Below are 17,527 nucleotides of genomic sequence, written 5' to 3'. Positions count from 1 at the left end.
TACATACATGAATCAATTTAGCCACTTAATTTTTTTTAAAAACAGTGAAAAATCATCTTGAAATTTAAGAATACTTTTCTTGTTCTTGTATAAAATTTTTCATTTAGAGACACCGAATTTGTTATGCAACCAGGCCTTACTATTCCTTAACTAAAATATGAGAAATGGCTCCAATATATTCAGTCACAAGCGATTTTTAGTATGTAGCAGGAAACCTGTCTTTTTTAGTGAACTGGGCTTGTTCTATGCAAAACACATTGAACTTAAACCATGCATTCAAACCCTTACCTATATCTGACCCTGTTCCTTTTCACTGTGCATTGATGTAACTAAAACAGTAGCTGGACCAACCCCTGACATAAGTCAAGTCCTTCTCCAACACATTCACAGCTGCATACATACATGAGTAAAGGCAACTCATTCTTTTAATTGAATTCTGACAAACTGGAGAAAATTATGTTACATAATTCTTTGGTCTACTTGTTATGTCAAGCAAGCATAAGTTTGCTTAAACTAGACTATCTTTTGCCATGACTCATAGCTTATAGACTTAGCTGCCCGACCAAAGAGTCTAGATCCAGATTCTTCAGTGCAGAATCCTTCAGTGTAAAAATTATCACATTTGCAATGCTTTTGACAGCTTTTGCTTCTGAAGTTTCAATGTGGCTGCTAGAGTAAATTATTGCAGCGTCCATGTAGCATCACTATAAATCCTGATTATCTACTTCTTTAGGTTTGTTTGGTTTGGGTTTTGATTTTTATTTCCCTCTCCCTCTATAAATATACATGGGTCAGGATCCTGAGAGAGCTCAGAGGACTTAGTGTCCAGCTGTTGTTCCATATGTTCTCTAGGCCAACACCTGCTGCAGAGATACTACCAAGACCTCATGGTTGGCAAGCTGCTCTAATTCTACTCAGCTTGTAGGTTGAAAGGTCACTCCTTTAATGTAGTCAGTTTGTGGCTTCCACATTAAAGAGAGGGAGTTGCTATCTCTGCTGGAGCTCTATTTTATGAAATCCAGTGACAGTAAAACCAGATGTCCTCCACTTTCATAATTGCTTTAACTGCCTAGTACATCTTAGAAAAATAACTTCTAGGGCCTGATGAGATGATGAGCCAACCTCTGCACAAATGAGAACCTTCTATGACATTACTCAAGGACCCTAAAGAACTGGCTGATGGCATGGTCCAAGCACAAGATTAATTTCCTTTTCTTTCTATTTCAGAGATACTATGAAAAAAAGGACTGAAGATAAAGATGTTTTTTTCTATTCTTTAACTCCCACTATAGAGGAGCCTATAAGATCAAAACAAGATGAAGAACAGAGCAGAAAGGCCTGTATGTAAATAAAGCAAATGCTATGAAGAGAATCTAACAGGATCCAAAACAAAACCTCTGATAAACAATGATGACTCTAAGTAACTAAATACTATGTTGTAGCCATTCAGCACTAAATTCCAGACAAATAAGTGTGAAAAGAGGTTCAAGGGACATAGCCATGCATCATTCAATTTTACCAAAAACTGGGACGCATTAACTAAAACCTTTACCAGGTTATACTTTCTTTACACATTATAAAAGTACGTATTTTTTTTGACAGGCATTTATATACACTTAAATAATCAGTACTGAATCCTAAAAAGAAAAATATTTTAGATGCCTATTGAATTAGACAGAACAGAAAAGTAAGAAAATGGATAAGGTATATATACGCAATAGGTGTAGATTTATGGAACATTATATATCAGAATTTCCAAATATTACCCGCTGCAGAGGAGTGTTCCACAGTCACTGACCCAGCATAAGATGACAAAAAGGGAGAGCAGACTACATTTCCACTGTCCCACCTTTTGTATTTCCAAAACTAGAGGAAAGGCAGTTTTCTCTAACACTGGAGTCAGGGCACTCCGGCTTGTCTGAACACACACTGCAGTTTGATGGAGGTGAGTCTGCACCATCATTAGCTCTACATGATTCGAACTCCATGGCAGCTCTGAACAGCCGAGGGTCCTGACACTGGATCAACATTCACAGACATGTAACACAGAAAGCATAAGGTCACTTTATAAACCAAAGGCAGTCTAAAAGACTACCCAGCAACTACAAGACGAAATCGCAAGTACACAAAACTAAAATCTCCATCTACAAGTCATTGTTAATTTTCAAGCACACAGCTTGAGTAGGAAGAAGAGAATTAGACTTTTGTTCATAAAAATATTTACAGAAAATTTAACAAACTTTAATGACACTACAAATAAAGTAATTTTCCTTATTTCAATGGTAAAACTGCATCAATAGTTTTTTTTACTCCTATTATATTTCTAAGAAAATTCCTTCTGTTCTCATGTGCAGTTGGAACAGCTGTATATGATGCCAAATGCAAAAATTTAAGGGACGTTCCAGCATATTAAGTTTAACCCTCATTTCTGTCCCAATGACAGATGCAAGAATTCCAACTATGTTGATTCTATGAACCAGTTAAATGATTTGTATTCAGACCAACATTAAAAATCCCCATGACAAAGTGTACTTGAACAAAAATACCTTGCTTGTGACACATCCTTTACAAGTAATGTGTTTTCATTTTTCACATGTTGCATCTCATTTATTTTATTCAGGCACACAGAGTTAAATCTACAAGATACAGTAAGCTTCCAATACCTTTGAAATAATAAATCATTTCTTACAGATGTTTTCACCCACTGCAAGGCTGCTGCTCATTAATCAAACATTATCAGTATCTATCACTGCCCAGTTCTAAACAGGAAAGGGACCTCATTTTGAGTTTTGACTTTTATTCACTGGTTAGTCCCTGACCCCTTACACTACTGCATGCTTATTAGAAACCCCTACTGCATGGCAGAGGGAGTTTTAGAAGGGGTGTTATACAAGCAGAGGTGTATTTTTCTCTGAGAACTGAAGGAAACAAAGTCAAGCTGCTCTTCAAATTGGCAACACAAATGCAATCAAATTGTCTTCAAAACACTTTTCCAACATCTAAGTAAAATATAACAATATAAGGAAACTATTTCTGGTCTAGATCTTTTCATATCTGCAAGGTTGAAATAAATATATAGTAGTCACTATGCAAGATGTGTTTCATTTTTGATAAATTATTAAAATTTCATTTCAGAATACAGTACTTAGAATACAATATATGTGTAATAGCATAATCATACAGAGGAAAATATAAAGCAAATGGTTCAATGTGAGTTAGAAGTTATCTGATAAAAAATTTCAACTTCCTTGTGATTATTGAGAAATTGCTGGATTCATGCCAATAATGTAAAATAAAATCTGCATTATGTAATTTGCTCTTTGATCGTTACACATCTTTTCAGAATACTGGAATAGAAATTAAATTGGGGAAACTGCACAAATTGCAAGTGGTTAGAAATGAAGATTTCTGTAGCTCCAAGGAACAGCCTGACATTTGCTAGCAAGAACATAGTCTAGCTTCTCCACAGCACTTTTGCAGTACTGAGCACTTCCATAGTCATTTTAGTGCTCAGTTTCACTATTCCAATACATTAGAGAAGAATGAACTCAGCCAGGAGGCCAATAGCCAGAGCCCAAGTCTCACTCTCAGCAGATCATCACACCACACTGCTTCCCTCCACTGATCTATTGTGATGTGCATGATGTGCATATTTTTGTTATTAACCAAGTGAAACATTAAAGGCAATGAACATGGCTTCCAGTTAAAAACAACTACCATCTCCTGCCACAGCTGCAATTCACTCAACTCTCCTTTAACTAAACACTTTGTTTGCATATTCTATAGCTTTCTGAATGAACACTGAATGCCACACTTGTATTCAGGATTATTCACCCTGCAAGGTTGCTTAAATATATTCCATTCTTGCAAGCATAGCAGGTCTACAGAAGTGTCTAAGCTACAGTGTGTATTTTCTATGCCTCAATACAATAAAGGGCGCATTCAGCACATGCAAAGGTCCATATTTGCATTTGAAAAATAAGAAACCAACTTGTCAATGTAGTGGATGTATTAAGACTCTTATGTCCCTACAATGTAAAAAGTGCTAAGATTTCAGAGCTTTCTTTACTTAATTTTATTGGGCTTTCCAGAAAAGTTGGGCACAAAGAAATCATAGATCCTAACAATTAGGGGTGATTTCTGTAGATTTCATCTACTGCAGGAATTTTAATGCAAATTAAAGCCAAGCTTTATTATCAAGAGGCTACTACAGCAAGAGAACAGGCAGGAACTTTATCCCAGTGATTAGACACCACAACCAAGCACCTTACGATTCATGTACAGAATGGTCACTCTGTCTATCTCCCCTAACTCTGCAAATTTCTTTCTGCTAGAAACAGCAAAGAACTCAAACTCTGAGTGTAAGGAGACAAGCAATATAAAAATGTAAACAGCTGCTATTCAGTTGCCTGAGTACGCAAAATCTTTTGGGAGCATTTTTTTGTTTCTTTCGAAGCAAGTCTTTTCTAGCTCTCTAAAGTTTAACAAAACTTACAGATAAAAATTTGGCCATCATTTTTCTACAATCTACAAAAGATTTTTATCAGGCTATAATAGAAGCATCAAGCCTGTGTTTCCCAACAATCAGAAATGAAATCATGTCTAAGTCACTTGGATATTGAAATAATAAATTGTAATATTTTCAGTGTCTAACTACTGAACAATATACTATCTATAAAATTAGAATAACTTTCTTTTGGAAGACAATTCCACTCTCATTTAAAAAATCCAATGTATTAGAGAAAAACCTATAAATATTGTACTATTTAGAAATTACCTTTTATAATGGTTAACAATGTAATCTCAATTTAAATAGCAACCAGGTACTAATTTCACTATACTAAAGTGTTAGAATCTATTTAAATATACCCATCACACCCAAATAAACAACCACCTATTATCATTGGTCACAAATAAACAAAGAATTATATCTAGTAAAAATAATCCTATGCAAACTGAAGTGAATTATACTGTCTTCAATTATCTTAAATTACATCAATGGAACAATAAAAATAAAACCTTACGAGTCTCAGAAATACACCATAAGTTTCTACTTGGTAAGTGACTAGTAATTCCAATCCAATGGCATTATTATCATTAAAGATTAATTGGTTGAAACCTGTTGATATTTAAATTCTCATTATTCTTTCTTTTTCTTCCTATGAAGCTAATCAACAAAGATCATTTGAGGGAATATTGAGTCATCATATGAGTTGCTGAATGCATTTTCACTTTCTCTAATGGTTCATGTTCAGCTTACTCCATTTTTAGCACAAATGAATGAACAATAGCCAAAGGATTTCCTGTGAAAGAAAACATTGTCAAGGACAACATTTGGAAAATATTTTCCTCTGTTAGATAAACATGTAGTTTGTATTAGCATTATCCAAACACTATGAGTACTTAGTGCTCTAATTTGTATGTTTCAGTTTTGTAAACATTGTTTTATAAAGACAATTTACAGTAAATTTTGCATTAATACACAGAAAGTAGTAACAGTACAAACAGTGAATGTTAATTACTATATATACCCCCACACCTTGTGACATCACCAAGGAAGTGTCAAATTTTGAATATGGTTTGATACTATAAAGTGCATAAGGGAGACTATCTATGTGACTTTATGGACAAGGAATGTCAAACTTTATCTCAAGTCTGTAGAACATGCCAATATGCTACACAAACCCAGAGAAATATTTGCATACCTGTTAGTCATTCTTTTAAAAGACTTGTCATGTGATACATATTATAATATTTATATGCTCCATCCTAACTACATACACAGTCTTAGCAATCATTTAGTAATCATTAATATACATATTTGCACAGTTACTTTTAATTTCATAGTAAAGCAACCATATGAGTGGCACCTCTGAGAAGTATAGATGAGAACAGTAAAGAACAATTTTCAAGTAACATGACCATGACAAGTGGTTCAAAATCCTGGATAATCTCTATCTATTAAAAATCTGAGACATAGCAGCACAAACATTTACATAGCTTAGTTAAAGATTACTTACAATAGTGAACATGTAAAATTTTCTTCTCAGATATTTGTTGCCACTAAAAACTTCCATCTCATTAAAACTAAAGAAGGGCAGTGGATGTGCCTTCCCATGATGGTAGATGCTATTGTATTGGATAATAAACTTACAAATGCTTCTGGAAGAGCAGAGTTTTTCAATTAATGTGTTGAGCTTGAAGAATAGAATGAGGGATTCCCTTGGGCACACACTGCAGGCTGTTCAGGACTCAGAAAGCCCTCAGACCATAAATCCCACCCGAAACAGAATCAATCACTAAAGAGTGCACTCCAAGTTAAATGAAAGACCAAAACTGGCCTCAAGCACACCCAGGATTTTCCCCTGAAATGAAGTAACTGCCCTTTGTTATATCAAACTGCTCCTAGACCAACAAAGGCCTGACTACTGAGCAATGACAAAAAGTAAAGCACATGACTGAGAAGCACAAGACAACCACTGGGTCAGATGAGCCCTGCCCATGCCCAGCAGTGGCTTCCTAGGGACCACTCTCACAAAGCAGAGAAATGGCAGAGTAAGAAGGTTTCCTTAGGCAACTTCAAAAAGTCCATCAACATACACTACAAGTTCACCACACAAACCCAGTTTTGTCTTGTCAGTTCAATTCAAAAAGTAGATACACCCCTTGTTCAGTCAGCAGTAAAAGAAATATGAATTCAGAAACATTATATTTATGAGACATAAATGTGACAGGAAGACTGCTTAAAACTTTACTCATTAACACAAAAATATTGCTTGCCATCTTCTCACCAATAATTGGCACTAAACAAGTGAGATTTTGATACACTTCCTACTTGTGTACAATCTTTAAAAACAAAACAAAACAAAATTAAATGCAACAAGTCTAGGTTTTTAATCAGCATTTTATCCTTTGCAAACAAGATGAAGGAAAGGAATTTCTAAACCTATTGTTTAGATTTTGTATTATGTCGGTCCTCCTCTAGTATTAGGCAGAACAACGTTTCAAAAAGTGCCTGATTGTGCTAAATACATATTGGACCTCATACACTTTCCTTACAAGAAAAGAGAGCTCAACTAGAGTAAATTATATGCACCAAATTACAAACTGCACTTCAGATGGTTGTTCATTCTGTGTCTGAATATTAACGCGGAAGTAAAAAGATGGCAGCATAATCAATATTTGTACATCTAGAAGATAAAAGTACCTGCCTCATGGAGTGAACTTTTGGAGACAGCATACAAGCAACCAGACCTTTTTTCTTTAGGTGTAAAGCACTCAAGTGTGTAACATAAGAACACAAAATGTAATACGTAACATCACCATTTTGTTCAAAGTTTTCTTTTCTTATGCACTTCCAAACATAAAAATTCTTAAAAATATATGCTTGAATAATCTCCAAGCAAAGTGCTAAATAATGTTAGACTAAATAATCCACTCAGATATTAAAAAAAATAAACTGCTCTTAAAACAATATGAATTGAATTATTTTATCATTATATTTAGATGAGCATTTCTTCAGGCAGACTGTCCAGCATCTTGGAAGGAGACGGGAGAATCTTTTGTAAAACATGTGCAGGAGAGATTGTTATGCTAAGTATTTTTTTGGTAGCAGAGATAAGTAAGTAAGAGCAGAAAAATCTGTGTAATTTACAAGTGAATATCTTAAGGATGCCCAAGGGCAGATTATCAGTATTTTTGAAAGTGTCCTAAGACTTTTAATAATTAATAAGCTTTTTTGTGCATCTGAGCCCTCAAAGCTTTCAACTGCCTAGCGCTTCCGATGTGTATTAGGAATGTTCCACCAACATCCAGAGCACTAGTGAGGTCTAAAGAACTGAAAGAACAGCTTACTACAAATGCCAATAGTAGAAAAAGATGCCTCAAGCATAAAAATTCTTGGATTTATGTACATAGTTGGTCTCCAGGAAAGATGCTGCACTGGGAATAAAAGCGAGTTCAGACATCTGCTATAACATGTAAGAACAGGTTCTTTCACAGAGTTCCTTTTCTAATATAACTATATTCTTTTTGGTTACAAATAACAAGGCTTTTTAGATTAAAGAGTAGCAAAAGATAAGAATAAAATGATGAATTACAAGTTTTGCATTAGAATCAATTATTGTGTAATTTGTTCATAATATCATTCACATGAGCCATGAAACAAGAAATGTGGTGTTATAGAAGGATGCATTCATTCTCCAAGCTATGAGCCATGAGCTAAGGCTCTCCAGGAGATAGACTATAAAGAAGTCCTACACTTGACTGCAGAGACTTGTGTAGACTTTCTTCCATGGAACTTCATTTCATATGGCTGCAGTTCAATGTGTAGTTTTGATCCGGTTGCATACTAAATGCAAACACATCTATCACTGGCCTTCTCACGGGATCTTTATTTAAAAACCTATTTTTCTTAATTTAATTTTAAAACTATTCAGGATCCTGTAAGGCAACTGTGAAATATTTTGAATTGGCTTGTCCAGATCCTGCCACTGTTCTTCAGCACTGTTTCTCTTCAGGTTCAAAGCACTCTGTCTAACTTCATGACTCATCTTGATTATTTCATTCTCATTATTTCTAATACCAGAGTCTCAAAGCTTTTTGCAGCTAAATGGATTTGAATATGTTGCTTTGTCACAATAAGATATAATTTCAAGTGTTTTCCCTGGCTCTGCAGTCTTTAATATCTTTTATTGTATAAGGATACCAGTGCTCAAAAAGCCGCTGTTGTCACCATTTAAAATCCGTGGTGAAAAGCACTGTCTTCACAAGATCCTGAAACAGTGACCACCCTTGTTTACAAGCAGCAATGAAACAAATCCAGGAACTAAGCTAGGCACACATTTATTTTGAATATCTAGCTGATCATGTTTCCAACATCATTCTTTCCTGTGCTACCTTCCAACATATTATTTTTCTTCCCTACTTGTTGTGTTTAATCTCTCTATCTTTAGGCTTTAGTCTCCTTGCAGTAAAAGCTGTATAACCTATGAACTGTCAAAATATTTATTAAATTACAAAATAATAAAAAAACAACACCGAAAAACCTTCAAATATAGAGCTGGCAATCTTCAGAGCCTAAGGCTGCACAATGCCTGTACTCAAGATCCATCCTTAACCAAGATACACTGTAATTTACGTGACTTGCTAAATTACCACTGAGGCAAACAGGTCTTTGCAAAGAGGCCTAACAGCATAATTTTTGGGAACATCATAAAGCAATGAAACAGAAATCAACTCCAGAAAGTAACCAACTAAAGATAAATCCTGGATATGTTTTCAAATGACTCTGCCTTTAAACTCATTTGGACAAGATAAGTGAAATAGCAAGTGAAGAGAAAAAGAAATACCAGGTAAACCAAAACCAGAGAAGCAAACAAGTAAAAGTCTGTTCACAACCTGAAATGAGAACTATTTTGAACATGACATATTTCCTTCATAAACGTCTGTGCTGGCCATGGGCCTACGGGCCCCATATGCAGATTTCATGTCCTCCAAATTTAGTTTATGAATCAGGAGTACGATGCACAATTTTTTCCTATAGCACAAGCAAAATGAACATCTGTTCACTTTTTGCCACGTAGGTTTATATCTGTGTGGGTGGGTGTGAACAGAGCTCTTGATGTGTAATATTCCTCCCATCTGCACACCAGGTGGCACTGCATAGTTAATCAGAAGATAATAACAGGCATGAGGAGATTACTTACTTTTTGAGGAAGAGAGAGTAAATCAATCTCACAGAGGTTTTTTAAAACAAGGTACATTAATGCTTGGACTTTTAATTTCTTTTTTCTGCTGTGTAATTTCATTCTAATCAATGGCATGATCTGATTATATCATTGTTTGAGTGTTATGTTAATTAACTATAAATGACTGCAATTATGACAAAGGTTCTTTCCACAAGGGATTTAATTTTAATTTTTTTTTTAATGTACGGTTTTAACCCTTGCAAGCAGGATATACTATTTAGGATACATCCAAGCAACAATCTGCTTAGATTTACTTTGAATGCTCATCTAACCTACCATTTCACAGTATTTAATAGAACCTCTTGATATTCTTATATAATAAAACTAACTTTATAGTAATTTGGCATCAGAAGATGGAGGAAGAAACACGCAAGCTTCATTACAAGCAGCATTTGTCCTATAATGAGAAATTAACTAGGAAGTTAGTTAGTGCTGCAAGTTTAAAATTGAAAACACCGAAGTGTTTAAGCAATTTCTGGGAATGGGGGCTTAAGATTTTTTAAAATATTTTACCAAATAAAAAAATCTTTGAGGATATATTTTTGTCTGATATTCATCTAAAGAGAATGTTAATCTTACATAAAACACCTACGTTATGACAAAATGCTATAGAATAAGGATAAGGGTTTGTGCAAAAGTCTGGAGAAAATGTTTATAGTGATAGCATTTCTGTGTACTCATTTGAATCTCACATGAAAAATGTCCTTAAATACTATAAATATTTAGTTCATTCATTTTCATTCAATTAAGTAGTTGTATAAAGAAATTGTTCTGTATTTTGTCTTTCAAAAAGAATATACAACGCTTTGTGGAGTCTTAAAAGACAGAACCACAGAATTCTGTTTTCCAAAGAATGTAGCTGAACTTCTAGAAGGATGAGTAATAAAGGCCTAGTATTTCTGCATTTGCTCTGATAGCCAAGAGAGAGACATACATGTAGCCTTTGTTTTTTGGTAAAAATTGTATTGCACCCTGAAAGTCCACCAAGAGACACAGTAACACAAAGTGTTCAACACAAAGTGTTCAGACTACTCTGTTCTCCATAAGATGCCCTTCGCTGCCTTACTTTGCTGTCTCTGAGGACCATGTGCTCTCTCCTCTAGCCCCTCACCCCTTCATTGATTTCTCCCTTTTGCTCTCAGCATGCTTATTCTCTGTTGCCCTGAGTCTCTGTGGTGTTTACAGAAGGCAGCAACTGAAGCAAGACTTTTTTTTTAACAGCAAAATTTTCAAACTGATTTGTCAGCTCAGTCACAAATTCTTCACAAACACTTCTTATCAAAGAGCAGATTCTAGGTAAAGTATGTTGAGTAATCTATCAAATCAGGAGAGGATGGGGTTTTTTCTATGCTTAGTTGTAGAGGTTAGTTTTAAAGCTTTGAATGTTTAATTGGGAGATTTAATTCCTATTAATTAATGTTTGTAATAAAATAAAACCAAAATATTTGTAAATTGAAGATAGTTGGAATTTAGAGATGAAAATTTTAAGGACTCTAATTCTTCTCTAATTTTTAATTAGCATTATTAACTGGCCATTGAAATAAGACTGAATAAATTTAGAAGTTGCACCTAAATGACAATGAAAAAAAGAACAAAAAAAAATAGTAGAGACTCCCAGAATATTGTTCTTCCATTGTTTAGCTGCTACTCTTTAGCCCTATGAAAAAATTCTCATGCATGCTACTGTCTATCATTACTTTTGATGTAAGAAACTGAGATTCATGGACTATCCTTTAATACTTTTAGCTGCATCTGAAATCGAGACTGCTGGAGAAAACCAGAAGAATGGTGTATCTCTTGGGTCACTATATGCAAAACAGCAGATACGTCTACTGACAGATGTTGCAAAATATACATCTTTGTAGAGAGAAAACTGAAGGGATGTGAGAGTAAATGATGGAGAGGGAAAATTCACATAGTAGTCCTCTAGAAATAAACAGAGGTACAGCATTAAGAACTAGTTGGATAAAACACAGCTCAGATAAGACAAAAATCTGGAGATTGAAGGAAAGAGCTACCAAAAGTAAAAAAGGTAATAGGCCCGTGACTAAGATCCACGTACAATTTGTTCTGAGGTTCTGCTATCAGAGGGCAGTGTTGGTTTCCAGTATGCCATTGCCCAGTTTGATCACTACTGCTTATCCAGGTAACTATGAAAGCTTTTCCTAGGATTTAGTCTTTTCTAGTTCAACATATGTCTTTGTACACCCAAATTCCACATCAGTCTTCACAGCCTAATTAGGAAAGATAAGATGGAGGTAAGGTGCGACTCAAATCGAGACTCCAGAAGTTGCAAAAGGTTGGTGACACATATTGGCCACCCGTTTGTTTTCAGGTCTAGTACAAGGTGTTTTTCTGAGCTTTCAACCTGTGACTTAAATGCACCAGACTTACTGGCTGGAGAGCATCCTTCACTTTAAGATAAATGATCATAGCCTCAATGCCTCAGTAAGCAAAGACTTGAAGCTAAGCATCCTCTTTTATTATTATCCATTTCAGAGTAAGGCTGTTAACCTGTATCCCTTAGGGAACTTCTTGGGAATACTTTACCACTCAAGTCTTAGAGCAAATACACTGATTAGAGCACACTTTTAATACCTTTCCAAACAGTTCTCACAAAAAGCCTCTGCTCTTCATTTTTCTTCAATGTGGTCACTTGCTAGAAGTGATCAAACCTCAGTCACCTATGCTTTACCTTCCACAGACCCAGTAGCAGACAGCATTTTCCTTACTGCACACAATATTCCCACAGGCAACAGATTTTTCCTGATGCATAACTGTGTGGAAAATAGTTTTCAAAGTTCTCTTTGCAATTCTACTTGCTCTCATGCAGCTGGTTACTTACAAGTGCCCTTCTGTTTCATGAATCACACATGAACTCCTGTACAATTCCAACTAACAAAATCTTGAGTTTAATCTCATTTGCAAGACCAAAGGTGTGCTCTTCAAAAAATCACACTGCTGTGAAAAAATCCTCTCACACTGTACTCTCTTGTCTCATCACGGACTTCATGTTCTTTTACACACTCATTTACTTTTCCTTTTTTCCACTAACAGGGAAAATTGAAAACTACCATATTTATTTTCCATCAAGGTACAAAGCCATTCAGAAGTAAATTACAATTAAAAAAATACATTTTATATAAGTAGGTCTCTAATTATTTTACCCCTATGATTCAGGGTAATGTTCAAATGTGACATTTCATTGAATATGTTTGTTCAGTAGGCAAAGAACACAAAAAGAAATGCAGTACAGACTCATTATGGAAAAACGGTTGTTGCTGAGAGCTTATAAATGTTCTATTGCATTAATACAGCTAACTCTACAAATATGTAACCCCTTGGCACTTCCTGAACCTCTCTATACCAGTATGCAAGGTCATGTTACTGCCCAGTGTCTTACACAGTACTGTAAAAGTGAGATGACAGGCAGACATGGGGGTACAGAGAGGGACCGACTTCATCATAAATGCAAGGTAGCTTCCAATAACAAAACTTTGTAGGTACACATAATCCTTCATTAGCATTTATACCCTCTGTTTCCTAGTATAATCAATGAACACATGATTTACAGGAGAATTATGCTTCAGATGCCTTCTCTTGTTTATTAAATTTCTGGTCGTGTCCCTTTCCCTAGCATCTGTATGGCACAATGTTGTCTATTTATATTTATATTTCTAGCCAAAAATATTTTATATTAGGATAACTTTATTAAGGTCAGAAAATAAACCCACATACATAAACCAAACATTCCAATCCTATGTGTAGTGCTCAGTGGTCATTTCTGCTAACCTCTGAACTGTTATTTAAGCTTCTGAGTGAGAAATGCAGAGGAGTGATGCTAATGTTCAAAATATGACTGATTTTTTCCTAAATGCTAGACTCTCAGAAGACAAATGGTTATGAATTAATTCCTCATTGGTGAGATTTCACAATGCAGTTTGAAAGACATAGATGAAAACAATAAAGAATATAAGTTTGACCATTTGCCTTGTATACAATTACATCAAAATATGACACATCAGAATTCCTATACATGGGAGTTCTCTCACAATGTAGGGATTTAGGATTATATAAATCAGAGCACTCTGTACTATCATTACATGACAGAATAGACCTGCAAAGCTTATTATACTGCATAACCAGATGGTAAACAACAGTTGTCGTTGTACTAAGAATTACATCTCTGTAATCAATAATAGGAAGGAGGAACAGTTGGACAACTTGTTTCCTATTATGTTCACTTAGGCAACGTCTAGATCAATAAAGAGCATTAAGCCTCATACCAACTGCAGACAATACCTGCTCAACATGCCTATCATATGGCAGCAATGGGTCCAGCTGTACTTCAAAATACTTGTAAATGGATAACAATTCTAATCTAACATTAAAAAGGAGCAATGATTCAAATAGCAGGCAGGTGCAGGACTTCTCTAGCATATGAAAGAAGATAGACCTATGATGTCAATTTTAGTATAAGTCAAAGTCAGCTTATTTTGTTAATCCAACCCACAAGTACATTTCACTACAGCCTATCAGAAGGATGTTACATGTTTTATATGGACGAAAGAAAAAAGCAACCAAGCATGGTATCACTGGCTTACATATAGACTCAGTAATTATGTGGGTGTAGTAAGCTGTTCACAAAAATTGAAAACTGAACTTGTGTATCGCTCTAGGTCAATATGGCAATTAATTAAAAGCAAATTTTTAGTTCATCCATTTTTAACTATTTAAACAAACAATATATCAACCCATTCAGCTACATTCACATTTTACTTAAAAATCTATAAAATAAATGTGATAATTTTAATAACTGTCTTAAGGCCACTAGCTTTAGCTTCCTGGTTTTTATTACATTTTCCTTCTATTCCATACTTTCATAATGCATCAAATTGAAGCTATCTCCCATCATGCTAATAAGACAGGTACAAGTCCCAGTTTATTCCCAGGCAGTCATTCAATTTCAAGATGACAAAACACGGGACAGCGAGCTCTTACCTATTCCAATAAAGACTGCTTCATACCCATCTTCTTTCAAGGTAGAGAGTGTCATTCCATTCACTGCAAGGCCTCTATTAAAAATTATCTGAAAGAATTAAAAATTGCTTGTTTTTAATGTGATAATGTGAAAATAATTTCTATTGTGTCCTGCATATAGACACCTTGCAGGATCTTCTAGTGAGCAAACAAAGCAAATTAAAATTTTTCCCCCCTCAAGCCAGGCTTAAAAGGTCAGACTGGCTCTGATTTAAAGCAAGAGGCCCGAACTACATACAGGTAAAAAGGTACCTTCAGATTATCCTCAGATAGGGGCCACCAGAGGCTAGTTTGGTTTCTCCTTTAAGCTAAAAGGTTTAAAGCAAGCTAAACAAACAAAAAAAGCCTGTCTATGGAACAAAATACAGAAGTAGAGCTGAAAATCATAAGTTTTCTCCTGCAACTAAATATCTGTATTTAGTGCTGATTACGAAAGGTTGTATATCCATTTGAAAATCAGAATTTAAGAAAAATTACGTGGAAGCAAGAACCTCCTCTAGGGAATATGTCCTGAACAGATGAACTGGAACACCAACCAAAACCCAACCAGTTTAGGTTATTGCACAGACATTAGTTAAAGTATGACATGACACTCTTCTGTATTAACAGGGGTTCTGAAGAGAAAACCAAGCAATGTTTTTCTGCAGAGTATCAGGTACTTGGTAGGCCTCTAATAGTGTAGAATGCAATGCCAGTCCCCAAGGAAGGATGGTACTGCTTTATGCTGCACTCACAAAGCTCACAGCCCAAATTTTGCACTGAGACAACTAGCTAGAACACCTTTATGCCAAAAAAACCTCAGTGAAGCCAATGGTGCTTTTGTGGATTCAGAAAACCTGACAGGGCCAGAGATGACAGTAAGCCTGAAGAATGCTCTTTGCAAATTACAGCGTGCCCTACTCAACCATAATGAAGCAGCACGTTTTGCATGGTAAACTAACAAAGGTTTTCAAAATTATTAATAAGTTTTGTTTTAAACTTGAAATTGTTAATTCTAATTTAGACAAGCAACAATGCCCAGTGTACAGGGATTGGTGTTCATTTATTGAAAGGAATAAGTCACAGCAACAAAAGTGCACCTATAATCATCTATACTTGTTTCTGTTCAATTACCTTTTACTTCCAGAAGCAAAAGCCGAAAAATTTTTCTAGAGCAATGTTCCACCAGCAATTTTACTTTGAGCAGCCTCTGCACAGGCTGAGTAACTACAGTAGTTTTAAGAGTGAGACTAAAAATAGTGTTTGCTGTGTGTTCAGCCAACCAAGTATGGCAGGCCCCATGTAGAGGTCATGCAATTGGAGATACGCACACCTTTTGCTCATCGCTCCGAACCCCAAGGCCTTTGAGCACATAGTGTGTGATGCCTCTCCTGATATTTTGCACTCCTTGACATGGGCATGTGTGTTTTTATCTCCATATTTTAGGCTCCCTGAACTTGAATATTTTCCCCCAGGTTTTTTACATCACTTGTGATTTTATTTTACAGAATGCCACGCTCTGCTGTGTAAAGTCTATACTTCGTGATCTTAACAGTTTAGCCTTCCTGTCACTATGTATCTTGTTTGTTATTCAGTCTGCCTATATTCCATTTAATATACTTTTCCTATGGGTGGAAAAAAAAAGTAGAAGTAAAATACAATTAACATTACTTAAGACACTGACTTTTTTGTCTTTGGAGATTTAGTATAAATTTTATCAGAGGTGCAAAAAGCCACGTACTATTGCAATCCTTTAAACAATAGATTTCATCCTCACTCACAGCAAGAGATATTCCATAAATTGTCATTATATTTTTTTATCCTATTGTGTACATATGTTATGAAAACATAATGAAGGAATTTAAATGGCAATATTATTTTATGTGGGGATTCATAATACTCCTAGGGCCTTGCTCTGTAATCCTTATTCAGCTGACTAATTCTTACTAATTTCAGCAGAATTACTTGAATAAACACCACTACTGAGCATTTACACAATACAGCACCTTCCACCACAGATTTGAAATGCTTTAAGTAAACACTAGAAAATATTTCCAGCTTATAGAGGTATAAATCTAATGTACTTATTTAACCAGTTTGCCAAAGGGTCAACTGGAAAACAATGGCAGAGCTTGGAAGCAAATTTACATTGAGATTCTCTGCTGCACTCCAAAACTGCACAAGACTTGCAGGTCAAGATGACATGGTGGCTCTATCAGTCCATTCTGAAGACCTTGTCATAACAGGGAGCCCTGGGGAATTGAGGTTGGCAGATAATTCCCAGGAACCATCTAAAATTGTCTCCATGCTCTGTTTTAGTCCCATCCCTAACTGAACCTCCATTTCCGTCAGTCTTTTCCAGGGTTGTAAAGGGAATTTAAGAGTAAAAAAAAGATCTGTAGCATTTAAAGCCTTGTCTTACATCTTACCAGCATTTCTATAAAACCTGGGCAGGATGAGGTTCTCACTCAGGTCTTGTGACAACAGTCTACTGCTTTTACAATATGAACCAATATGAAAGATTCCAATAAGAATTTCTTACTTCACTGAATGCTTTAGTATCATGTTAAAAATACAGTATCCCTCCTGGTACTCAAAAATTTCATCCAGTGATGTATTCTAAGTTTGTAACTTCTATTAAAATGTGCAGCAATTGTAAATACTATCTAAATCTTCAGCTCAACTCCTAAATTAACAATAAAGCGATGTTCCCATTATCTATAAACAACACACATTTATTTAACAGAATAATACATAAC

The 17,527-nt window shown here is 35.3% G+C and overlaps 1 protein-coding gene across 2 annotated transcripts in view; it reads right to left on the bottom strand.

Annotated features, from left to right (window-relative positions):
* The window catches only part of DPYD (dihydropyrimidine dehydrogenase), a 338,238-nt gene that overhangs the window by 207,004 nt on the left and 113,707 nt on the right, over positions 1 to 17,527 (bottom strand). For both annotated transcript variants that reach the window (XM_027740750.2, XM_039378355.1), the window contains one exon: positions 14,751 to 14,838. In XM_027740750.2, coding sequence (XP_027596551.1) covers positions 14,751 to 14,838 — 88 coding nt within the window. The remainder of the gene's footprint in view (positions 1 to 14,750; positions 14,839 to 17,527) is intronic.

Source organism: Pipra filicauda, unplaced genomic scaffold (assembly GCF_003945595.2).
Source record: "Pipra filicauda isolate LSUMZ 115617 unplaced genomic scaffold, ASM394559v2 scaffold135_size2527700_pilon, whole genome shotgun sequence".
NCBI classification, from domain to species: domain Eukaryota; kingdom Metazoa; phylum Chordata; class Aves; order Passeriformes; family Pipridae; genus Pipra; species Pipra filicauda.
The sequence above is the reverse complement of the archived record's forward strand: the minus strand, read 5'-3'. Positions and strand labels throughout refer to the sequence as shown.